Raw genomic sequence first — 27,516 nt, forward strand, 5'->3', positions numbered from 1 at the left:
TTGTTTCTGGTTGTTGATCAAATCACTGGAATTTGAAGAATTGTTGAGCAGCTCAGTGTCCATATGTGTAGCACTTTATATCCACTCCACTGGGTTTTGCCTGATGCCTCATGTGGTTCCTGGATGCTATCTTCAGTTATAAAAACTCATAGCAATATAGGTCATGACTGCCACCATTTGTGATTTATGAATGACCAGAGGCATTTATACAGGGACAAATCTGCTGTATGACAGAGGTGTTGAGACGAGAGCGTTTGTGAGCTGCATACTTTAAGGGAAGAGCGTATGAACGATGTTGCATTAGTGGTTTCCTTGGATGTAAACTGGCTGATGACCAGAATCAGAATATTTCACACTTTGTCTCTGAGTGGTGATTGGTCGCTCTGAAACTTACCCCTTATTTTTTTCCAATCAGTGCACCCTGCCAAGCACTACCAGTTTGCACTGATCACAATACTCTTCACTGTGAGCTGTTACTGAGTGAATAAATCAGTGAGGTGTTTTCAAAACAAGACAGAGGAAAAAGCCTCAGTGAAGAAATTTTCTACAGCTGTTTTATGTTTATGAAGAGTCCATTTGTGTAGTGAAAAAGCCTGGATGAGGAAATGTTGGCAGCCCTTTGAAAATCGTAAAAGGTAACGGTCTACTAACATTCCAGGGAATGCACACAAGGATGTTAATAATGCTAATTGTGCTAATCAAACTAATCATGCTAAATGCTAATATAAGACTTTAAGAGTAGTTTAAAATATGTAAATTCTAAATGTTCTGTCTTTGTTTCTAAACATTAGGGGAATCCTGTTTAGCTACAAAGCTGTATAACACAGACTGCTCTCTCACTATAACACATGGTGTGGCATCACCTCTGGGCCTAACCTAAGTAATCACTGATATTTCATGACAGGAAGATCTCCTATTGGCTCCTGCAAAGCTGTAAATGATAAAACTTATTTAATAATCTAAGAAATGATCAGCTTTGTAACTACAACCAATCAAACAATCAAAGTTTATTTATAGAGCACTTTGCACACCCAAAGTGGCCAAAGTGCTGTACAGGTCCATAAAATAACATAATAAAAAATAAAAACATTAAAGAAGAAAAAAATACAATATCTATAGTAAAACCGATTAACTAATAGTGGGCCAAGTCAATTAAGTTTAGTTATATAGCGTCAATGGTTTTTGGTTGCGGGTTTTTCTTCTTATGTTTCTCACATTTGAGGTTTTGAATCATGCCTCTGCTTATTATTTTCCTGGTCATGCTTTAGTTTTTATCTTCTAGTTTGAGTTTTGTCAAGTTACGTTTTTGGATCTGGTTATGCTTTAGTTTCATGTTTTTCTAGTTATGTTTTTATTAGTTTGTATTCAAGAGTCTCTGTTCTGCTCTAGCCACGTTTTGTCCTCTCCTGCCTGTTTTCAATCATCTTCATTCGGTTCACCTGCACCTATAATTCGGTCTCCTCATTTCACTTGGTTCTTGCTCCATATATACACATCTGTTCTGTCCATCCCTCGCAGAAACATCACAGTTCACCTGTTTATGGCAAGCCTTTTCTGTCAAGCCTGTTTTGCCTAAGTTTGTCCATGCCTTGATCTGCAAACACCTGTCTGCTTGCAAGTTTCTTTTTGGTTATTAAATCTTTTTTCGACTCTCCGCCACGTTGCTTCCTGCTTGTCTGCATTCTGGGGTCCTCCGCCATACCAGCCGTGACAGAATGTTTCCGCCTTACATGGACCTTGAGGACGGAAGGCAGGAGAGCGCCAGGGATTGGTGGGTTCAACAGCAGATGGAGGAGGCGATGAGACGTCCGCCGGCCGATTTGGAGGTTCTGCCCTCTCCACAGCTGCTGGAGCAGATGGAGCGTGAGGCGGTTCAGCGCCGTTCTCCGCCTGCTCCCCTGGTTGCGCATCCAGATCCGGCAGCAAAGCAGACGTCTCCCTCCCACCGTAGGAAACGCCGGCGCAGAGCACCTCCCCGTTGTTCGGCCGATGAGGAGGTGGGTCCCATATCCGCTGAGGTGAGGGCTGCAGGTCCGCCCATGCCGTCTTCGCTCGCTCCAGGCCGGGTTTCTGCGGCAACACCAGATGAGCTGGAGGAGCGGTTGAGGTTTTTCGCTCGCCAGATTAAAAGCTTCAGGAGGGTCAGTCTTTTGCATCATTCTCCTGAGCTTAAGTCCAAGGTCAGAGAGATGGAGGACGATTACGGGGCAGTGTCCCGATGACGCCTCAGGTCCTGCTCTCCTCCTACACAAGTCCCAAAACACACGTCGTCTCAAGACACTTTACAAAGTCAATTGAATCCAATCATACAGATTTCAAGTCAGGTTCATACATTCCAATTAATCCTAACTACCAAACAGTTCAATCAGATTCAGTTTATTATTCAAATTGGTTAAAAGTTTTTCTGTCTAAGGAAACCCAGCAGATTGCATCCAGTCATTGACTTGTAGCATTCACTCCTCCTGGATGAGCATGTAGAGACAGTGGACAGTCACTGGTGTTGACTTTGCAGCAATCCCTCATACTGAGCATGCATGTAGCGACAGTGGAGAGGAAAAACTCCCTTTTAACAGGAAGAAACCTCCAGCAGAACCAGAACCAGGCTCAGTATGACACAAAAAGAACACAGGAGCACTGATCCAGGAGAACTTTCTATGGAAGAGAAAAGTAAAATATTAATGGTTGTAGCTCCTTTAGAGGCTTCAGCTAAGAGAGAAAGACAGTTAAGCAAAGGATGAAAGAGAGCACATAGAGTTAGTCACAGTAGAAGCTCAGTCAGTAGCCATGTCTAAGAGAGAGAAAGGGTTAAACACTAAAAGACAGGGCCATGTGGATCATCTGTAGAAGGTGAGCATTAAGTTGTTGGCAGCAGAAGCTCAGCTGATGCCCCCCTCCAGGAATGCGCTACAGCTAACCACAGAGTCAGGCCAGGTGTAGCTTCCCCCAGGCTGTTTCTCTGATGACGACTTGACAGTTAGTGTCAGAACAACACAAGTAGACAGGGTGTCTGCCTCATGGACTAAAACTGGGAGCTGGTTCCACAGGAGAGGAGCCTGATAACTAAAGGATCTGCCTCCCATTCTACTTCTAGAGACTCTAGGAACCACCAGTAAACCTGCAGTCTGAGAACAAAGTGCTCTGTTAGGAACATATGGACCAATCAGATCTCTGATGTATGATGGAGCTAGATCATTAAGGGCTTTATATGTGAGGAGGAGAATTTTAAATTATATTCTGGATTTAACAGGGAGCCAATGAAGGGAAGCTAAAATAGGAGAAATATGATCTCTCTTTTTAATTTTCATCAGAACTCTTGCTGCAGCATTTTGAATCAGCTGAAGGCTTTTAACTGCATTTTGTGGACATCCTGATAGTAAAGAATTACAATAGTCCAGCCTTGAAGTAACAAATGCATGGACTAGTTTTTCAGCGTCACTCCTGGACAGGATATTTCTAAATAAAATAAAAAAAGCTAAGAAAATGAAACATGTTAATAAAACCAGACAAACATTTCTGCTACTAATACTAATTCTTCTTTAAAAGAGATTTAGGATCATTCCAGATGTTGGCCATCCTTACAGTGAGTGGGAGATCTTTCCAAAGTATGGGAGCTGCTCCTTCTCCTCAGATCACAAGACGAGTCCCAGGAAATCTAAAAGCAGCAGGTTACCTGCCCTCAGAGTTCTGTTGGGAACATACCCAGTACAACTGGGATTGAAAAGCCCAGTTTAACTGCTGCCCTTTGTGAACAAGTCAGATTCATTTCCATCCAAAGTTTAATGTCCTTTAAACTGTTAAACAGGTGTCCTACTGACTGACTTCCATTTGCTTTTAGGAGGAGATAGATTTGTACATCATCCACAAAACAATGAAAAGAAAAATGATCTAAAAACAGACATATGGAACATGGGTAACAAAACTCACAGTCAGGCTTATTAATTAAAAGTGGCTACTGACCAATGATCTGAACATGAAAACAGCAAAGAGAAAACTTAAGCCTTCATGTTGATCTCAAAGCACAGCTCACAGACAACTAACTGAACAGAAATCATTCAGTTCAGACAATGATTGGAACATCACTGATGAGAAATAAACTCATTGAAGATGCTGCACAGAAAATGTGACATTAGTGAAGCTGCCATATGAGAGGTGTTTGTTATCCTATCTTTGCTCTGCCAAAGTGAAGTTTTTAAAAGCTACTATGATGGAAATGCTAAAGGACTTTCATCACCTTCTTTTAACCCTCACACTGAGGAATATTGAGGAGGCAGAGATGTTCTTACATGAGACAGCTGAAGTATGAAGTGTTTTTACCATCCTTTTCACTTTTTATGTCCTTCCATCTGTGGTGCATAGCCTCTCTTTCCAAGTCCTTTTATTCTCTGTCAAATTTACCCTCTCACCTTCCAGCCCTCAGATATTTCCCTCAGGATCGTGCAGAGGAGAAAAACCTTTACCGTAGCATCTCAGGAGAGCTTCTAACATCTGTGGATGTATTTTTGCTCTTCCCCTGAAGAAGGTGACACAGTAATCCTACTGAATCTAAAACATTATATGCAAGCAGCAAAGCATTTGAAGGTAACAAAGATGGACATTTCTAGGCTGAAGGTTTTCAGGAATGACAGTCAGCATTTCTTCTCCTGAGTCAAAGGGAGCTTTCATTTCAAGATGAGCTTGTCTTGTGCTTCCTTATACTTGAAATAAACAACTAATTATTATTAGACACTTGACTCCAAAAAGTTCTGCATAAATTGATGTTATCATGGCATGCATCTCAAAAAGTGACCTTCTGTTACATCCCTATAAGCCAAATGCTCTGCAATGTGCTTTAAGGCATGAGATAATCAAGCTAATGGATCAACCACAACATGCAAATGACTCTGAGTTCAATACCTGTCAGCGACAGTAATGGAGCGTAAACCTTGTGGAGTGTGAATTACTGCTGAAAGCCAGATTGCCCTCCACCTGAGTAATGGTGGGAGGAAATCGGTTTGGATCTAATGGCTTTAAGGGATGTGACCCATTTCAATATTTTCATCATCCATGTGAACATCACTGTCTACATCCGTATCATTATTAACCCCTCCTGCACCACCTGTCTATCAGACTGTTTGAGAGGCTGGTGATGAGCTCTGCATTCCCTCCAAAACTCCTGTCCTCTTAAAAAAAAGCTCCCAATAAAGATTAACAGTCCAAAAAGCTTCAACAGGGTCCAGGTTTCAGGCTAACAGCCAGGTTCTGTGTGGTTTAATTAGCATCTAAATCAAGGTATAACAAGCTCAACAAAGATGGTGGAAATGAGATTTATTTTGCACTGAGAGGAAAGTAGAATTGATTGAAGTGCTCCCCAAACTGGGAGACGAGAGGAGGCGAGTGTATTGATCTCAATCAAATCAGAAACTAATTGTGTGGAGAATAGCGCAGCTAAGAATAGATGTGATTGTAAAAAAGATGTGATGTCCTCATTTAAACCTCAGCAAAGGGACATTGTACAAGGGCCGGGGTCAGTGTGGAAGGACAGGGGTTAGTATGAGCAGGTTGTACAGTGGAAGTTGTCTTTGAAGCTTCACTGTCAGCTGTTCTTGCTGAGGATGTTTGTTTTGTTGATAAAACCTGATGTGTGTGTGTATGTGTGTGTGTGTGTAGATGCTCTGCATGCATGACCTTACATGCCAATGAGCGAGTAGAAGAGAGAGCAGCAGAAATTTGCAGAAACAATTGTGAGGCAAAAGAGGTCATGGTCTAGAAACATACAGTCACACACTTCTTTGCCTCAGAGAGCACACAGACAAACAGAAAAATGAGGAGAAAAACCACTGGTTATTTGGTTTTAATCTGAAGACCAACTGGGGCACGGTGACAAGGTGGATATCTCACTGTGACTGAAGACTCCAGTCCACTGATCTAACTGATGAAGTCATTTAATGTAGCTCAGGAGGGCAGTTTCAAAGACTGAGAGGAGGAGGAGAGACAGAAAATAAAACAAGGAGAGTTACAATTAAACTGAAAAATAAAACATAAATACTGCATATTACTGCATAAAATCACATCAATATCACTAACTTCATTCTGAGTTTATCTGCCATTGCTCATCTATTTTCCAGGTGACTGATATGTTGCCACCAAGTAATGTACTTGTTTCATGTAACATGAAGAACTGGTTCCCTCATCAACATGCACACATCCACATGTTCATCTCACAGTACATATAAATGTAGCAGGAGCTCCAACAAAAACGCCGTGAGGGAACAAATCTGCCTATAGTGTGACTGAAAACAGAGTTGTCCTCTTTACTTGGCTAATGATCCAAAATAAAAATGATCCGTGAAAAAATAAAATCAGCTATTTGGCCATCTGTGGCTTTCTGCCTTCAGATGGAAGAGGGCCAATGAAAGCAGAGCAAACTTGCTCTCCACAGGGAGCAGTTGGTGAAGTAAAGGCGACTAAGCTTGTTTTTCAGTAAGGAGACAGGAAAAAAAGATGAAATCCCCTGCAGCCATATGTGTTGTAATTACTGCATAAAATGTTCTTTAGTATTTAGTTGTGATTTATAGAACGGCCTGTAATACCATCCTCTGTTGTCCTGCCTAAAACCCAGATGAGGTAATCCATCAGAGGAGTTAGATCTTCATCCTGATGGGTTATCCCCTCCTCTTCACGCCATGTGGAGCTGCACTGAGCCTCCACACCATCTGCCTGCTTCGCTTTGAAATGACTAAAAATAAATTCATAAAGACCTAAAAGATAAAAAAATATCTTATACTCAAAAGATTCAATTCAGGAACTCCAAGAACATTTTTAATATTTGTCTATACTTACTTTCTCAGAACAGCTGAAGAAAAAGCAGGTAAGGATCTTAGGATCTGTGTCCATCAGTAAAATATACTAATAAATGTATTTATTAAATACCATAATGCTCATACTCGTACTCGTACTCTTCCGATTTATCCGGGACCGGGTCGCGGGGGCAGCAGACTCAGCAGAGACACCCAGACGTCCCTCTCTCCAGACACCTCCACCAGCTCCTCCGGGTGGAGCCCAAGGCGTTCCCAGGCCAAATGAGAGACATAGTCCCTCCAGCGTGTCCTGGGCCGTCCCCTGGGCCTCCTCCCGGTGGGACGTGCCTGGAACACCTCCCGAGGAAGGCGTCCAGGAGGCATCCGGTATAGATGCCCGAGCCACCTCAACTGGCTCCTCTCGATGTGGAGGAGCAGCAGCTCTACTCCGAGCTCCTCCCAGATGGCCGAGCTCCTCACCCTATCTCTAAGGGAGTGCCCGGCAACCCTACGGAGGAAGCTCATTTCAGCCGCTTGTATCCGGGATCTCGTTCTTTCGGTCATGACCCAAAGTTCATGGCCATAATGCATAGCAATCAAATGAAGCGGAGCAAGTTCCAGAAACATACAGGAACAAATGAATGGTTCTGCCTGTGCTACATTTACCCAGACAAAACACATTTGTCTTTCACTCTGATGCTTTGTGCTTTTTTAGCTTTATTTGTTATCTTCTATTTAAGTCTGACATATTCTCTGTTTATGTTTGTCACATTTCTGCAGCTGGTAGATGTTTTCTTGTCTTTTTTTCTTCCTATCCCTGCATTTACCCTTCTAGCAAATGAAGCATTAAACAAAGACAGCATAGTGATCAAATTCCTCGCTGCATTGTCCACCGTTGCGTTATCCTTACAGAACTCCTCAATATATAAATTTTTCCCTGTTCTCTAAATTTAACCAAACCTACTCTGGTTTTTGGAATAATGATTTAACATCAAACTAAATCTTTTAATCATGTCTTGTTTTTGATTTTTGGAAATAAAAAGGTTGATTGCATTACAGAAAACACAATCACACAGTCTCAAAATTATAATTCTACAAAACAATAAGTACAGGTGGTGACAATACCACAAAACTAATCAATTTAATCATTTGAATGAGTCTTTGCAAACCAGTTTAAACAGTTCACCATCTGCCCAGAACAATCCATCCATTCATCCACTGTTTAAACCTGCTTGTTCTTGCTCAGGGTCTCCAGAGGTCTGGTGTCTCCAGCTATCAGTGGACGTGCTGAGGTTTAACTCCAGATGGGCTACTGGTCCATCGCTGACCCAACAAATCAAATCATAGTGTCAGGGTTGGAAGCTTGGAAGCCACATAGTCTTTGGAATCTCTACTTTAACAAAACAATAAATCAATGACTTACACCAGGAGACGGAGCAAGAGACACAGGAAGATAACAGGAGGAACCAACGGGGAACAAGTGAAACTGGTAAGCTTTTATACAGAGGGGTGAATGGTGAAACAAAGAGAATGAGAGAGGCAGGTAATCAGATGATTGCTGACAAGTGTAAAGACCAGGTGTAGGGAACTGAGGGAATAGGTTTCTATGGCAACGAGAGCTGGAAAACGCAGAGACAGGAGGGGAAACTAAAGGGAAACACTAAACTAACTGCGAGGAGCAGGGAACAGAAACCTAAACATGAACTAACAAAAGTGGTAACTCTAGAATAAACTAAATCTAAGGACATGGAAACAACAAAAGTAAACAAGCACAAGAATACTAAACGAGAAACTAAAACTAAATAAAACCAAAGAGGAGAAATAACCATAAGGAACAAAACAAAAGAGAACTAAACTAAATAACAGACTTGAGGAAAAATAGATCTAAAGTAAACATACAAGCACAAGGATCTAAGCAAATATTAACTAGACAAAAGTAAACTACTAATCAAAGGAACAGGGAAAATCTCTAAGGGCAAAGTAAAAAAAAAACAAAGAACAAAATGGCAGATCCTGACACATAGTCATTTACTATCATTTCATCGTTCTCTAACAGCAGGCAACGTCGTGACAACATCATGATTTTTAACTTGTTTTAAGTTTGGCATGTAATTGCATTGAACCCCTATACTTTGATACCACTAAATAAAATCCAGTGCAACCAGCTGCTTTCAGAAGTCACTTCATTATTAAACCGAGTCCGCGTGTGTGTGATTTAATTTTAGTCTAATGTTCCGTGAAAGCCTCAGAAGTTTGTTAGAGAACATTAGTGAACAAAGAGCATCATGAAGACCAAGGAACACAGCAGACAGCTCAGGCAGAACGTTAATGAGCATGGTGGTGGCAGCATCATGCTGTGGGGATGCTTTTCTTTAGTAGGAACAGATGATGGGAAGATGGATGGAACTAACATTGAAAATAAGTAAAGATTTAAGTCTCTAGATGAGCAAAACTGGCAGCAAAAACCCAAAGAACTGAATCTGCAGCCAAAGATGGTTCTCCAATGTTTTAACTCAGGGGCTAAATTCAAATGCAGGCCATGCTTTTCAGGTTTTTATTTACAAACAAATAAACAAACAATAAAAACCATGTAACATTTTCTTCCACTTCACCATGATTCACTACATTGTGTTTGTCTGTCACCTAAAGGGTCAAAATGTGCAAAAGAGTATGAATACCTGTGGAAAGCAAAGCATTGCAGTTTGTTGGATCCTAATTCTAACCTTATGTTTAGTGCAAAGACTAATATAAAAATAAAAAGAATTAACAAAGAACAACAACATCAATCAAACTAGAAATAACTTTGTTTTTATGTGTTAAAAATGCATAACTTAACTTAAAAAAATATAACAAGGAATCGTAAAAAATAGTGCAAATTTTAGTGGTAAATCTGAAGGGTAAGAGATAAGAGAGACATGGTCAGTCTCAGAAAACTGGTCTTTAGGCCTGGCAAGTTTATTATACAGGACAATTTACACACAAAGCAATCCATGTGCTTTACAGGACATCAACACAAATACACACAGAAAATATCAGTTTAACATGTCAAACGCTTAAAAATCAAATGTTAATTAAAATTAATTCAACGGAAATTTTAAATCCAAATTAAATGTGATTTAAATTTAATCTTACATTTAAATCCAAACCTAATCTTCAATCTCACACCTTAAATAGGTAAACAGTTGATTAGTCAGATTCTCTGACTGAAAGCAGCAGTAAAAAGTCATGTTTTCAGTCCTGATTTAAAGGAGCAACCAGTTTCTAAACATCTTTTTCAGGGAGTTTGTTCCAGAGCTGAGGAGCAAAGAGACTAAATGCTGCCTCACCTTTTTTAGTTCTGGTCCTGGGAACACTGAGCGACCTGAGGGGTCTACATGGTTCATACCTGACCTGCAGCTCACAAATGTATTTCGGCTCAGGACCATTTAGTGTTTTATTGACCAATAGCAGAATTTTGACAAACAGAAAATTTAGATTTTCTTTTCATATTTTCACTTGACTTTCAAGGCTTCCAAACCACTTTCATATTTTCAGTCACAAAAGATGTAAAGCTGCAATTTCAGGTGTGCTGGAGTGAGATATGAGCAGTGGAAAGCTTCACCAGCTGAAAACTTGGCTGCTTATTTCCTTTAATAATGAACATCTGCCTGCTTTGGTGCAGATGTCTCACATAAAATGAATTTGACCTCTCTCCGTCTCGCTTTTCTGCTCTGGCTGACTTTCATCATTTTATTATATCCTCAATAAGGAGGAAATAATAAGGAGGATAATGGACAACCCTATTGTTAGGGTTTTTATGACTTTTTGTATTGTTTATCACTCATCTAAGTGCTTTTCCCTCCTTACATGTTACAGGAAGGGAGATGGTCACAAGAATGAGTTATGCTTTTATTTTTTTATTATTTTATTATTTTACTAGCAGCATCTGGGGGCTATACACCAGGTGCCCACTTCCCACTTCCTCAAGACAAATGAACCCTAACCTAACACACACACACACACACACACACACACCCACCCTGAATGTTTGTCAAACTGTGTGTTACCCAGCATGTATAAATAAAGAGAGAGGGGTGCCAACACTTTGTAGTTTTGCACTGCAGAGTGTGACCTACCCTTGCCGCAAGTATAACTGACTGTGTCGTTTCCTTACCTCTGAGTTGACTAAATAATACCTATCACCTATGCATACTTTTATAGAGTAAAAGAAAAAGGAAAAAGTGGGAGGTCAGCAGTTGCACCTACAGCCTCCATCTCCAAAGTGAAGTTCATGTACTCAGAAGTACAAGCATCTTTTGTCCAACCTTCCCTAATAGGGGTTAACATAAACTAAATCAAGATGGATTTTTCTAACCATAGAAATCTGGACTATGTTGATTTTACTGTACTCTGTTATATAAATAGAGAATTATTTAGTTTTGGAGAGAAGTTATTCATTATAGCAGCTGAAGGACACTAATTATATATTTCGTCAGCTTGCTGGCAATAATAGAGGAAACAGGCATTATAGATCAGTGTGTGAAGGAAGAAAGCCCTACAACATGTCAAACACTGCCAATGATTTGTAAGTGTGCAGTTACAACTCTGGAAAATCCATTAGAGACACAGAGCAGAAAACCCGTGAGAACATTTCTGCTTTCATTTTACGGAGGGTAAAATGAAAGCAGGGTAGGAAAATCCATGTGTTGCTTATAGCAAAAACATTTTTAAAAAGCTTTGAAATGTCTCATTGTGGATTCAGATCCCAACTTTAACAACATAAAGTCTGTTACTAAATCAGCCAAATGATCTCCAGAAAATAAGGTTTCCTGTCTGTTCTTCTCATTTACAGCCCTATGTGCTGGTGTTGTGGTTAATTAGCATGTCTTCCTAAGATTTAAATCCCAGATTTAAGATTTAGATTTAAGATATAAGATATACATTTAGATTTTAGATTTAGATATAAATTTAGATAACATTTATATCAAATGTAGAAATAGATTTAACATATAGACATAAATATAACATGCAGATATGCATTTAACATTTTTATTTAACATTGCACAATAAATGCAAGAAAAATTCCCTAAATGTGAAGAAAGTGCTCTAAATAACAAAAATGTAACAGTGAATTTTTACATTCAGCACCCACAGAAGCCTTGATTAGATCAGAGGGATAATGCAGGGGAAGGATTGAAGGTAGAGAATTATCTGCCGCCTTAAAACTAACTAAAACATGTTTTATCCATAAAATCCAGGCGCCAAAATAAAACATTGACCAAAAATAAAAAGTGACTAATTTGATTGAAATGTTGGAATCATCATCTTCATGGTCTTTGTGGATATAAACAGTTCAACACATCAACACAAGTGAAATACTTTCTCTAAAGCATGGAGCAATCTGCTGCTTGTGAGGAAGAGTACAAATCCAACCCTGTCCAGAACCAGTGACCCGGCATCTCTGCAGGTTCATCTCCGATACATAATTCAGCTGTTAGGATTAATAAATTCAGCACAAGTCCAGTAAACGGCTGTTCACTCAATCTGCAATTATTCATCGAATTAAACATTTATTCTGGACAGTAGAAAAAGTCAAGTTGGTTTGAAACAAAATGATTAAAAAAGGCATTAAAAGAAAGCTTGAAAAGGTTTTGAAGTAATAAGCGATATTTTCTCCGAACACCAGTGTTTGGTGGACGGTTCAGTTAAATGAAAAATGAAAGTTTTACTTTAGCTCCAAACACCACAAACTGTGAGTGAAAAGAGGATGAAAACTAATAAAAATATTGCAAAGAAATAACCAGATAAAGATCCTATTGATGTGAGTTTAATGAAAGATTTGACTATCTGGGAGTTGTAATATTTTCTTTCATTTCCAAGTGAAAGAAAGAAAAAACTTTAATTCAGTTAAAACACTGTCACGAGACTAGGTTAAAATCCATCCACCCATCCTTTGACCCATTCATCGACCCATGAGGCTGCTTTGGTTTTAAAGTGTCTCATTTACCTTTAGATCTGCAAGGACTGAACTTTTATCTGTGACCTCGGTGTTTTGGAGGACCTACCAGTAGTTTAGCCACTGTAGAATTACAAAAGGAAACAGCTGGATGAAAAAAGTCTGAACTGAGTCTGTTTATTGTAGTTTGCCTTCCTAACAAACTGTTTCCACACATTTAACCGTCTCCATGTTGTCCTGAAATCCACACTGTCTTCTCATATATCGCTCAGATGCTTTGCTGCAGCTGGATGGAAAACAAATAGACCCACCTGAAGAAGGAATTTAATTACAACATGGAGAAAAACAGAAAACTACTCAGCAGTATTCTGATCACAATGTAAAAGTTTGTTTATTAGAAGGGTAGATTGTATTTAATTAAATAGGGATTTACAACAAGATAAAAAGAGACATCAGCATGTTGCTTTATAGATGACATACTGCATCTAAAGAGAGTTTGATTGATTTTACAGCAAGTCTGGCTGCTTAGTTTATGTGTAATGGATTTTGTGTATTATTTACAATTCTTCATCCAGTTTAGCCTAAAGCTGCTTGTTCCTGGGCCTACTGATACTGAAATATCAAGATGTTCAACTTTATCTTCAGTCAAGTTTTACTTCACATCACGCTGTAAACACTGAAGGCGAAAGGTTCAAACATCTTTGCGATGTTTTGTTCAAAAATAAATCTCAAAGGTTTTATTAATAACTTTAGGACGATGTGAAAATATGAGTGAAAGTGCCTTTTTAGATGTTTAAGTAGAAACTGGAAAAATTCGGGGCAGGTATGAAAAGGCAACTGTTTCAAGTGGTAACCAGAACCAACATTTCTTAACATGAGCAGCATCTTTAAATATGAAAATGACTCAGAGGTAAAACCAGATGTTTTGTGAAGTGCACCAGTCCCTCCCACTGCAAAACATCTCCACAGCATGACGCTGCCACCCCCGTACTTCACAGCAGGGATGATGTTCTCAGGATTGAAAGCTTCAGTCTTTTTCCTCCAATCATCAGAATGGTCATAATATCCATACTCTTGAGTTTTAGCTCAGATCATGGGACATGTCTCCAAGAATTTAGATCTTTGTCCCTGTAACTGTAATCTGGCTTTTTATGTTGCTTTTGGAGTAATGGCTTCTTCCTCTCTGAGTGGCCTTTCAGCCCAAGTTGGAAGAGGACTCGTTTCATTGTGGAGAATGACTCTCTTAGCAGCTTCAGCAGCATTTTCACAATGTCTTTAGCTTTTGTTTTGGGTTTTATTCACACATTTCACACCAGAATCTGTTCATCTCCTGGACACAGAACCTGTCCTTCCCAAACACTATAATGAACTTTGAACCTTCAGGCATCTGGATATTTGACCAAAGGATGAACCAGTGGAGGTCTAAAATTCTCTGATTTCTTTTGATTTGTCACACAAGGAAGCAGACTGTTTTAGGTGTTGCCATAAAATACATCCACAGGTGTGTCTCTGTTTAAACAATCAGCTTACAAAGCCATGAAATCATCATCTGGATTTTCTCAAACAGTTTAAAGGTGTAATCATACTGTATATAAACTGCTAAATATGAAAAAAATAAATGAAGTCTCTCCCTCTTCTGATGTTTAGCAACTAAAAATTATCTTGGAAATCCTAGTTGACCTAAACAGGGAAGGTTCAGTCTGATGTAATGCCAGTGAGGAACACTGTGTGTCTTTTTACACAGTCAAAGTAAATATCTGGTTTTAACTGCATATTAACGGAGGAACTCCCACAGGACAAGGTATGTTGGAGGGTGATGAGTGGTGAAAACCGTCTGCTATGAACAGGGATGTGAAGACGTGATGTTGCAGCCCTGTGATACTATGAACTCATGAAATGTGGCAGGATGAGAAAAAGCTCCTTCATGTTAAACTATTGTGCTTCTATTATTAGGTTCAGAGCACAAAGTGAGGACGAAAGTTGCATATTCATTCCACAATGAGACTATTATTAATACATGGAGGAGCACATCAGAGACCTGGCAAGCAGGTGGACTATTTTAGTCCAGCTCATCTATCATTAAACAAGCCAGTATATAGGCTGACATGTTGGATGATCAGCTGACAGATGGACACTGGAACAGGAGAGAAGATCCCAAGCAGCAGGAGCAAGAGTTACCTTGAAACAGCCTGACTTCATCACAGGAGGAGCCATTAACATTTATCAGCTATGCAGAGAAGATGCATAAGTCACAAAGATTAGACCTACATGGGTTATTACTAGATACATTGGCTGACCTGTAGTGAACTAATTAATGGATGTTATAGCCAGCTCAGCCTCACAGCCTGTCCTATGAATCATACCATCTATAAACCATAGAGCCTTACATTTCCCACTGTAACCAGTGTCATATTTTACCATCCATGCTGCACCCGTTCCCTACATTGCTGAATGTCAGCGGTTCTCTATGATGCTACAGGAGCTGCAGCAGAGTAAAGCCTTGCAGTGTCATTATTAACCCACATTCATTCATTCATTTCCCTCTGCTGTCCAACAACAGAACCATCTGAGCTCTGCTTCAACCATGTTCAGGATTTATTCTGTGCTTCGTAATTTCAACCAAAGGAATTCAAGGTTTCTCCTGACATCACTTTATTTCATCAAACATGTCCTCATATTTCCAGACAGAGATACTGTACAGATGGGATTTATAGGCAGCCAAGCGGCTGGCTGTGATACAAAGCCGATATTCCTGGTTGTGCTGATTCAGGTTTTATGTCAAATAATTCACAGAAAACTATTGAGTTTGAATCCCTATATAACAGCTTTCCCCTTTTTCGAAGATAAAATTACACTGTTCTCTAATTTCACAAATTTATTGTAGAGTGCCAATAAAAGACAGCACTTCAGAAAATACTGGAATATAAATATTTAAAATTTTAAAAAATAAAACAAGCAATTAAAGCTTTTGAGCTCTGAGATTCTCTGGTATTAACTCATGTCCCTGAGTGTTTTTTGCAGACCTTTAAATCTTATCACCGGATATATTCAATTTAATTCAATTCAGTTTATTTATATAGCACCAACATGTCGTCTCGAGGCTCTTCACAAAAGTCAGGTTCATTCATTCTAATTAATCGTAACCATTGAACAGTTCAGTCAGATTCAGTTATTTATTCAAATTGGATAAAAAGTTTTTCTATCTAAGGAAACCCAGCAGATTACATCCAGTCAGTGACTTGCAGCATTCACTCCTCCTGGATGAGCATGTAGAGACAGTGGACAGTCACTGGCGTTGACTTTGCAGCAATCCTTCATACTGAGCATGCATGTAGCGACAGTGGAGAGGAAAAACTCCCTTTTAACAGGAAGAAACCTCCAGCAGAACCAGAACCAGGCTCAGTGTGAGCGGCCATCTGCCACGACCGACTGGAGGTTTGAGAGAACAGAGCAGAGACACAAAGAGAACAAAGAAGCACTGATCCAGGAGTACTTTCTATGGGAATAAAAAGTAAATGTTAATGGATGTAGCTCCTTTAGTTGTTTCATCTAGAAAGAAAGAACAGATAAACTCTGAGCCAGTTTTCAAGGTTAGAGTCTGAAAGAGAGCACATAGAGTTAGTCACAGTAGAAGCTCAGTCAGTAGCCATGTCTAGGAGAGAGAAAGGGTTAAACACTGAAAGACAGGGCTATGTGGATCATCGGTAGAAGGTGAACATTAAGTTGTTGCCAGCAGAAGCTTGGACGATTCCCCTCTCCAGAAAGGTGTCACAGGTAGACACAGAGTCAGGCCAGGTGTAGCTTCTAGGAAGAGAAAAGAGAGAACAAAGTTAAAAGCTGAAATAACAGCAAATAATGCAAAATTGGAGAGTAGTATGAGAATGTAGTGAAGAGAGTGAAAGTGGTCATTATGTCCTCCAGCAGCCTAAGCCTACAGCAGCATAACTACAGAGATAGCTCAGGATAACCTAAGCTACTCTAACTATAAGCTTTATCAAAAAGGAAAGTTTTAAGCCTAGCCTTAAAAGTAGACAGGGTGTCTGCCTCACGGACTAAAACTGGGAGCTGGTTCCACAGGAGAGGAGCCTGATAACTAAAGATCTGCCTCCCATTCTACTTCTAGAGACTCTAGGAACCACCAGTAAACCTGCAGTCTGAGAACAAAGTGCTCTGTTAGGAACATATGGACCAATCAGATCTCTGATGTATGATGGAGCTAGATCATTAAGGGCTTTATATGTGAGGAGGAGAATTTTAAGAGATTTTCTATGATATGAAGAGATTCTAAAAGAACACAATAAAATCTTTGAAATGCACTTTTAGCAAAATACATTAACTAAACGAATAAACTAATTAAAACAGCAACCATACAACAATCTATTTTACTTGTTTTTGCAGAAACTAAATTATCAAAGCAGCAGATTTACTATCCACAGCAGTACAGTGCCATGCTAAAATATTTACAACCCATTTGTCACATTACAAGCAAAACATTGGATTTTTTGTAAGGATTTTATGTCATAAAGCAACACAAAGTGATGCATAATCAGACCCCTTTATAATCTACAAAGTACTGACCCATTATTGACTGATTAAAAATGCTGCCATACTTTTCATATCTTTATGTGTAAAAATTAAAATCATGTTTCAATTTCTTCTCAAATATGCACTGATTTCTGTTGCTCTATGACAAAAAAATACCTCAGATGATTGTACTTTGTGGAAATGTTTAAGGGTATGAATATTTCTGCAAGGTTCTGCAACAGAATGGTCCACAACACAGTTTTTACAACTGTTGAAGCAGTGGGAATAAAAATACATTTAGTCTATGGTGACCTTTAACACAGACGGATTTCCTAAACAAGAATACAAGTGTAATAATCTCACACCGCCTGTCAAAAGAAAAGGCCACACTGCACCCAAATGTTCGGCTAAATCCAGGGAGGGTTCTGACCTGAGCCTCTGCTGAAGGAAAACAATATAGGAGATACACATCTGCTGATAGGTGTGCACAGAATACAGAACACAGCTGCAGAACAATAAGACCCGAACAGACACCAACATGTTAAATATACACGCAGATCTCAGGAAAGAATGAAGAACATCTAAAAAAAAAATAGAGTGAACTGGTAGTTTTCAGCACATTAACAGTTTTGTAGATTTATTTATATCTCAGGAATATTCAGGACATAAACTCATGGTTCAGGTGCTTGGAATGACTGTATTTATCATGAGAACAATAAACACTGCTGGGGTTTAAAATAAATGTTCAGTTTGCAGGTTAAGACTGACTGATGGAGGAAAGCTGGTGTGTTAATAAGGTGACAAAAGAATTAATAACCTCACAGTTTATTACCTGAATACATCCCGCGTGCAGGAACCTGCACTGACTGCAGATCAGCTGCTGGATGGGGTTAGTTTCACCCTGCAGTGCCTTTAGATCAACAACATGGCTGAAACAGCCACAAGTCATTTTAGGGCTATCTAGCTAAACCTGAGCTGCAAACACAAACACAGGCTGTGAATAACTGAATTAATGCTGATGGGGTCTTAGATGTCTGGGAAGATGACTGAAGTCTTCCTCTTTAACTGTAAAGGCACAGACAATAAATGTATGTGGAAAACATGGCAGATGATATAATTAAGTGGAATGCAAAATAATCTGAGCAAACATCTTTGTTTGAGTTAACATCCTACTTTGTATGCTCTGCAGCATCTAAGCGACTGTTCATGGGGCTGCATGAAGGAAACATGATGTCGTTTATATAAACTCTCATCTGTTTCATGAAGGATTTCTGGCTTCACAGATGAAAGCAGGTTCACACTGAGCACATGTGACAGACGTGACAGAGTCTGGAGACACCGTGGAGAGAGATCTGCTGTCTCCAACATCCTTCAGCATGACTGGTTTGGCAGTGGGTCAGTAATGGTGTCGGGTGGCATTTCTTTCCATGTGCTCGCCAGAGGTAGCCTGACTACCATTAGGTACCGAGATGAGATCCTCAGACCCCTTGTGAGACCATATGCTGGTGCGGTTGGTCCTGGGTTCCCTCCTAATGCAGGACAATGCTAGACCTCATGTGGCTGGAGTGTGTCAGCAGTTCCTGCAAGATGAAGACATTGAAGCAATGGACTGGCCGTTCCTCAGACCTGAATCTGATTGAGCACATCTGGGACATCATGTCTCGCTCCATCCACCAACGTCACGTTGCACCACAGACTGTCCAGGAGTTGGATGCTTTAGTCCAGGTCTGGGAGGAGATCCCTCAGGAGACCATCCGCTGTCTCATCAGGAGCCCAGGCGTTGTAGGGAGGTCATACAGGCACGTGGAGGCCACACATAATACTGAACCTCATTTTGACTATGTATATATATATATATATATATATATATGTACTTTTTTGCATTGATTGGCAATGATTTATGTTTGATCTAAAACGTGACTTTGTTTACTGTAATGTAACAAGTCATATTAGCAGATTTAAGTGAAGACGCACTTTAGTTGCTGTTAAAAAACAGTTTTATTATTTTTGCACTTACTCATGCATGCAAAAATATATATATATATATTTGAATTCCTCTTGGGGGCCCCCTAGTGGGCGTGGGTCCACATTTGTCTTAAAATTTGTATGACAGTTTTGCTTCAGGTCACAGGTGAGGGACTGTATGGTGACCATACAGTATATATTTAATAAGTATAAGAATTACACTCAAGGGAAATTAATTTAGTCAAAGTAATTTTTTGTCACTTTAAGTAATGTAGATGATATATAGGATAAAGTAAACAACACTGCCAGAGTTTGCAATAAGTTTATAGTTGCTGTGTGAATAATCTGATTGTTGATTGTAACAGTCCATGTTTTTGGCACAAACAGATCACCCCAAAATCAAATTTAGCTTTGGGTCCCCTGGAGGCTTGGGCCAACCCTGATGGCACCTCTGGTCTCTTCTCCACTTTCTTTACCTGCTGGTTTCTTCCCAGGGTATGTGTGGTGGGGTAGGGAACCTATTTCAGCTGTCCTGTTATCAGCCTGAAGGCAGGGATTGCCCTGGATAGACTACCAGTCCATCACAGAGACATACTGTCTCTCACTTACCAATTAACCTTAATGAAAGTCAGTCAGCCATTTTTTATACCACCTCTTCCATAGTGGGTCGTGGGGAAGCTGGTGCCTATCTCCAGCAGTCTAACCCTATGGGCGAGAGGCAGGGTTGCCAGTCCATCACAGGGCAACACACAAACAACCACACATACACTCATTCACATCTAAGGGCAATTTAGAGAGGAGAACATACAAAGTCCATGCTGATAGATCCCCAGCCGAGAGTTGAACCCAGGATCTTCTTGCTGCAGGGCAACAGTGCTACCAACTGCGCCACCATGCAGCCCCAACTCTGAAAGTTCTCAGAGAAAATCCAAGCAGGGATAGAGAACATACGCTGATGGACTACTTTTACTAAGGTTTAAGTCCACATTTTAAGAAGATCAGCTTCACACCTCTACTTAGCGTCACCTGAGCTATAAACTCACTAAAAACAAAATATATGCAAAACCACACTGACAGGGATCAGTTAGTGCAAATTAAGAAAAGACTTGCATATTTTTGTAAAACGGGAATTACGATTATTTGTCTCTGTGTGGTATTTTATACTTATTTGCTATTCATGGTAGAAAGAAAATATAGACTCTGTTTGAACATATAAATGATCTGGTCTTCTGGTGGGTGGATGGATGGGTTGTAAAAAACAGCTAATGAGAATCAATCTTTACAAAAAATGCATGTCCTATTAAAGAGTTTTGGTTTTTGAATCCAAATAAAGTTCATTAAAGTGTTTCAGTGTACTGGAAAATGTCCCTTTAATTCAGCTCCAGCCTTTAATAAATATTTCATCCATTTGTAAAGAAATGAACGGCCTTGACTTCGGCTAAAACTAGACTACAGATGACTAAACTGAGACTTGTGACTAAATTAAACTTAGGTCAGAAACATTGTGTCTAAATGAAATATTGCATTGAAATTGAATGATAGTTCCTGATAATTAGGAAATTTTAAAACAACTTCACACCACATCTGTCTGAATGGCTGAAATGAATAAATGAATGTCCCTGAATTTCATTCCTCCTTCTGAAGCAGCAGACAGACTGAGAAACTGCATAACCAACATGTCAATGCAATGAGTAAAAAAACTGATTTAAATGTATAATAAAAATATAAATCATAGATCTAATATGTATTTTTGTTGCCTCTTAAATATTTTATGGTTGTAATGTAGTATAAAAACTTTCATTTGCCCTCAGTTTGGAGGTAAAAAGAAGAAGTTTCTTCATCTGAACCTCAGAACAGGCAGATGTATGACCAGAATACCAAGCTTTACTACATCCTGTGGCCCATTGGACCGATGCTGGATCCCAACAGTAACAATCAACTTCAGCTACACAGACACGCGTGCCTGCAGCATGACAAACACGCACATGCTAAGAACAGCCGTGGCCTCATCAGTCAGACGGCTGGTTCCAGTGTTTCCTGTGACGGACCAGTTATTGCAGGAGCCATTACAGCAGCACGGGTCTGCTGTTAGTGAGCTGCCAGTTTGAGTAATATGTCCCTCCAAGGTTTCTTTGCCCAAAAAACTGAAGGGTCAAAATAATGGTCCACAGAGAGCCAATAAGTAGAAACCCATTTAAATACTGTTTCTTTCATATTATATATTGATTGGGTTTCTTCTAGATACATTTTGGTTGGGTCTCTGAGACTTTACCATACAGAGGATACTAAAACATTTACTTTGGTTTTCTCCATTTTCTCATGTCAAACATACAAAAAATAATCACATTTAAACACAAGCCACTGATTTTATGATTCTTCTCCCAAAATGTTCTTCTTCCTGAGCCAGGCTTTACCCAAGCTTGGCCCAAGTGTCCTGGCTGTAAAACAGCACCTGAAGCAGGATGGCCACATCGATGAGGATTTGGACTGAACCACACACCCAGAACTGAGCTGGGCTTTCGTTCATCACAAAGTAGGTGGTCTTGAAGACGTCACCCGCTGTCCAGAGCAGGACCATCTTCACACTACAGCAATGGAGACACAGAGAGAGATATTTACAGTGAGAAATCTCTTAAATGAATGTATTAACCAATATTACTAGAGCTGACTGGGCCTGGAGAGCAGAACCGTAAGTCATCATGGGGTATGGGTCTGAAAGGGCTGAGGGGGAGCAGAGAGGCAGAAGAGTGCAGCAGACAGCATTTATTCAGGGCAGTAAGAGAGAGATGGAGACAACACAACCAGCAGAGAAGGACCTATTTGAAAAGAGAGGAGACCTTTGAGAGACAGCAGAGGATGATGAGTGTGCATGGGGGCAGAGGCAGCCTAATGACTAAGGGGACTCCAGTCCTGCTCCATCCTTCAGTTACCCTTGAAAAGTCAAATCAAAGTCCTCTGGGCTTCCTTCAGGCTCAGAGGACAAAATCAAACATTACTGGGAAACTATTCTGTCCTTCCATTAAACTAACTGGGACAAATCAGCTCTTTTCTTCATTAGAATTAGTTCTTTATGGCCGTCATTTAGAAAATCTTACCAGTCAACAGAGAGCCTTGATAAAAGCTTCGCATTAAAAATACAATAAGTATTTATTGTTATTCAATTACAGTAAATCTAAGCTTATTTCTGGATTTTGCAATACAGCTATTTTATTGGTAAAACGTTCAATGCTTGTTTGTAACAAGGACATCCCAGTTTTAAAACTCATAGCCAAAAAAATAAAGATTTTGAAGTGGTCTAGTCAAAGTCTAGACTTAAATCTCATAGAAGGAAAAGACTCATTACCAGTTATAACAAACACTTGATGGCAGCTGCTGTAACCACAGGTAGAGCAGCTAGTTACTAGGTTTAGGGGGGTAATACTTTTTCACACAGGGTCAGGTTGGTTTGGATAGATTTTTTTTCTTGATAAATGAAATCATCATCTTTAAAACACCTTTTTGTTGTTATTCCAGTTATCTTTTATTAATATTTGTTTGATGATCTGAAACATTTAAGTATCACAAAAAAGCTGGAGAAATCTGTAAGGGTGCAAATACTTTTCACTGGATCGTAGTTAGAGATTTCCCATCTAAATGTACTGGTGATAGTTCTGTTATTAATCAAGGTTAGCAGTTAGCAGGATGCACACAGGGGAGTAAAGTAAAGCGAGTCTAAAGTTGAGTTTAAAAGCAGCACAAAAACACGACAGAGAGCAGAAAAATGCAGAGAAAAGTTGAAACATTAGACAGACAGATTTCTCACCACACAATCTCAGCCTGTCCCTATCTAACCTTACATCGCATGGGTCTCCTTCCTTCACCCTGATGAAATCTCTGCTCCCCTTTATGCAAATGTCTTTGCTCAGGAGACAGTAAACATAATTAATTAGGCTGAATCATTAACAGTAAAGCCAGGGAGGGAAGGTCATCTGCAACAAAGCAGAGGAACGGAGCTCCAGCACCAGTTTAAGGTCACACAGACGTCCACCACACTTTCCACAGAAGTGTTTGTTATGCTGGTCTCACATAGAGTCACATGGTGGACATACTATTTACTGCAAGACTTGTTGCTCAGTTCAAACTTCATGAAAGACAGACAGGACCAAACATCTAAATCTGCTCCCCAGTAAAACTCTGACCAATGGGAGAAGATGTGATGATTGCAGTGATTCAGACGGTGCACTGAGTCTTATACACACACACAAACCAGCACATCCAGATTCTGTAAAAATACTTAATAGCCCAAAAGTTCACTTTTTTACTGCATGTTCTCACCAAAGCCCAGACAGCAGAAAGGAGCAGCCAGACACACAATCAGTGAGCTCAGTTCAGTTCAGCTACTTGCTGTTTATTGATTATACTTTCCTGAGCTTAACGAGCCAGAGATAAAAGAGGAAAGGGTGAAACTGTGGATGGATTTCTAAACAGGAAAACAAAGAACCATGGAGATGGGAGGGTGGAAGTTAAAGGAAAATGACAACAGATGGATGACAATGCAATCAGGCAGCAAGATGATACATTTAGAAAAGCGTGACAAACAACAGCTGGAGAGTGATAGGACAATGGAGAGCAATGGAGCAAGCACAGGGGCTCTGACTGCAGAACGTGACGTCTGTCCTACGGTATATGGAGGCCTGGCAGTAGTTGTGATGTATATTGAATCCAGCCAGTTAGGACTGGTAACGTTGCTAGGTGCCAGTGTAATTTTGACATCACAATTACACTGCTTTTGAAACGGCTATTTATCCAGACTGGCTTTTAACCAGTTGACCTTTTTGGCCAACATAAAAAACACTGTGTGGCAGAAAGCCACACAGAAAGCGATGCTTTTCTACCCCATACTTCTCTACCCCGCCACCGCACTCTTTATCTGAACCTTCTACAATACCTGGACTCCTCTTCTACACTGTCTTGTCTGTCACCTCTGACAGAACCAGACAAATGGGTTTAAAGGCACGTATAGTTTCATGTTTACCAGTTTTAGGTCAATTCGCCATTTTGGAAATTCCTAAATGTCCTCATCCTCCTGACCCTCCCAACCCAATTCAACCTGCTTCTAGACTTCTTTCTAAGACCGCAGGCACTCATCCACCTTTACTATTGTCCAATACTGTCTACTTGTCCCTGAATCCCCTCCTGTCTGTCCAACCTGTGTGGGGCCCAGCAGATGGACAGATGATGCATGTTAGGGAGAAACAGTCAAGTGATAGATGAATGTTGCTTGCAGCCACTTGGCCATTTATTTTCTACCTGACAGTTAAAAACAGGGTTGATGTGATGTCTATTTCATTTCAACAACTCTTTAAAAACACAATTGTAAAACTGAAACTTGACAGAGTCTGCTTTTAAATTTCTCAACATGTTGGTTTGTTGCCAGTTTAGATGTTCCTCTCAGTATCTCTGGGAACATCGAGCTTATTTTCTGCAACTCCTGAGATGATAAATCCACCAATGATCCCAAATGTAATCCATTGCAGTCTTTAGGCTTCATGTGGGATCTAAAGAGTCTCCAGGAGGTGGATTAGGCTGTAATTTCCAGATAACATTGATAAAAATGTCCATAAACAGCAGGGGCTGGTGTCTAAAGTTACGAAGAGCTTCAGAACCTCCCAACCCAAACACGCATATGATGGGGTGAAGTGTGTGCCCACACTGGTTGTTTTATGAGGGCACGAATGTGAGCGCCTACACATCAGAGCTGTACATGAAGCAATTTTGCAGCAGGGCTGCAGCTGTCCCTGAGGGGTGGGCAGATAGAGAGACAGAAATCAAAGGACCCCAGCAAGAGAGAAGCTGAGCTGTTCTTAACTCACTGACTATGAATTATGCATGTTGATCGATCGCACACAGCCAAACAGCCAAAAGTTCCCAACCTGACAGAGGAAAATGGATTCTACATCACAAAATGAAGCAGAAGTGAGGGGAGGAGAACAGGGGCTCAAACACTTCAGGCTGTTTTAAATGTAGTATATCGTTGGAGTAAATATGGAAACAAGCCCAAATTTATGGTGGTTTGTTGGTGGCGGTAAAATATGTAATCATAAACAAATATTAAATAATTGATGAAACAGTTCTTCGTAAATCTTGTTTTTAATTAGACTTCTCAGGAAAGAAAATCAGCACTGACTGCTTCCTGAAACATTTAAGAAAGCATATTATGGAAGGCATTTAACTAATTTAATAATCTAACACTTTGCTCAGCATGAAAAGGTTTGTATTCAAGCATGACCTTGAACAGGCAGAGAAGGTGTGGAGAAACCTCTTATTTCATGAAAAATAAAGGTAATCATCTGACTGAAAGACTATTTAACTGATTAAAAATGATAAATTAAACAGACTGTAAATCACCCGACACTTTTTAAAGGCTTCAGATCATTTTAGAGGTGTTAAAGCCAACCAGAACCCCAGATTCTGGTGCAGGGTTGCAGGGATCAGTCTGCAGTTACACACAAAACACTAAAACAGTCGAAATCCACAGAAGGTACAGAAAAGGAAGAAGAAAGATTGAAGCAAGTTTGACTAAAGAATAGATTTACAGAGAAAGCCAGCGTGCTTTGGGTTTTACATAATCCTGCTTCAGCTTTGACCAGAGATACATAGAGAGTTCACCATGACCTTGACATTTAAATTAGATTGGCTGCTGTAGTCAGGCTGAGTATGAGCTGAACTGAACATCTATCCTGTTTGTCTTCCAAGAATAATGAAGAATTCATACATATTTCACATAATTCTCCAAGATGCTTTAGATCAACAAGTATTACTGAGGATTTAGTAGAGACACAGTGCTAGGGCAGCATCTGAAAGGGGTGAACACTAAATGCTTTTACATTTCCTATTTTTATTTTTTGTTTTTTTCTTATTCCAGACAGCAAATGAAAGAAGGAAAGTAAATCAATAATTTACTCTGGGATCTAATCTCAAAAATAAAGGTTTAGGATTAGAGAAGCACTGAGAAATCTACTGGGGACTGAAATCAGAGGATTTTAGACTTGAACATTTTGAAATGACATACAAATCCAGTCTTTAATGTTTTCCGATTGTACCATAGCAAACACTGACAGGTTACACTGACAGGTTACACTGACAAACACTGTGGAAGCTGTTACTGAGTAAAGCTGCCTCAGCTAGCTAGTTTCAGCATCAGCGAGGTGTTTCCAGATTAAGTTAGAGGAAGCACAAATTGCAGAAAACGCCTCTGGTTAGAAAACTGTATTTTCTCCAGAGATGTGTTGGATGTTTAATAATGCTGCGCTAAATCATACTAAATGCTTACATCAGAGGCTAAAGTCAGTTTAAATGTGAACTTTGATTTCAAGTAATAATGAAATTCAGTTTAACTGCAGAGCTGTGCAACACTGACTGATCTCTCTCTCACACACAGTGTGACATCTCCTCTACTCTTAAGTATCAGTAATAATTGATCAAGCTTATGCCTCCTGTATACAGTCATGGCCCTAAATGTTGGCATCCAAGAAATGTTTCAAGAAAATTAAGTATTTCTCACAGAAAATGATTACAGTAACACATGTTATTATTTGTGTGTATTGAAACTAAACCAAATAAAGGGAGGAAAAAAAGCAAATTGAAAAATGGGGTGGACAAAATTATTGGTAATTTGGTTCCTAAGAATTCAAAACTCAACAGCACATGCAACCACTCCAAGACACAGTGGTCTCCTCTGGGACACAGCTCTGGTCCAGAGGTCACAAATTACGTCAATGTTTGCAGAGTACCGGGATCATATCCCCATGGGTCAACACTGAAAAGGTAAAAGTACTGGCTGAACTGGCTGTGAAGCCATTAGGCTGCTACCACAGAAACATGGACACTGGACCATCATTACCCTGACCTGAAAACAGGGCTGGACCTGTTGGCTGTGAAGGTGTCAGCAGACAGTGGCTAAAACTGGAACAAAGATGAATATAAAGTACAGTAGGACAGATCCTGTACATACATGTCAGAATGTGTTAGATTACTGTAGGAACACATACAGTAAGTAATATGGAGAGGCAGCAGTTCTTAATTTGCAGGCATCTCACACAGACAGGTATGGATCATGTCCTCCATTCTGTCCCTCAGTGACATGATGGAAGTCAGCCATGTTGGTGCAGAGCTCCAGGAGGAGAACTAGTTTGAAAACCAAACAGATAAACCTTAATGAGAAGGAACAGAGTAAATAAGAAACCCCTGGGTGGATAAGGAGAGAACTGAGCAATCACTCAAACATATTGCTTTTAAAAACAAACTGCGAATTTCCCCGTCCGGAGACAGCTTCCA

General features: G+C 39.8%; 1 protein-coding gene across 4 annotated transcripts in view; it reads right to left on the minus strand.

Annotated features, from left to right (window-relative positions):
- Positions 1-21,399: 21,399 nt before the first annotated feature.
- Positions 21,400-27,516, minus strand: part of si:dkey-246g23.2 (solute carrier family 66 member 2) — a 68,448-nt gene continuing 62,331 nt past the window's right edge. For all 4 annotated transcript variants that reach the window (XM_047383820.1, XM_047383813.1, XM_047383795.1 and 1 more), the window contains exon 5: positions 21,400-21,785. In XM_047383820.1, coding sequence (XP_047239776.1) covers positions 21,611-21,785 — 175 coding nt within the window. In that variant the 3' untranslated portion in view covers positions 21,400-21,610. The remainder of the gene's footprint in view (positions 21,786-27,516) is intronic.

Source organism: Girardinichthys multiradiatus, chromosome 2 (assembly GCF_021462225.1).
Source record: "Girardinichthys multiradiatus isolate DD_20200921_A chromosome 2, DD_fGirMul_XY1, whole genome shotgun sequence".
Taxonomy (NCBI): Eukaryota; Metazoa; Chordata; class Actinopteri; order Cyprinodontiformes; family Goodeidae; genus Girardinichthys; species Girardinichthys multiradiatus.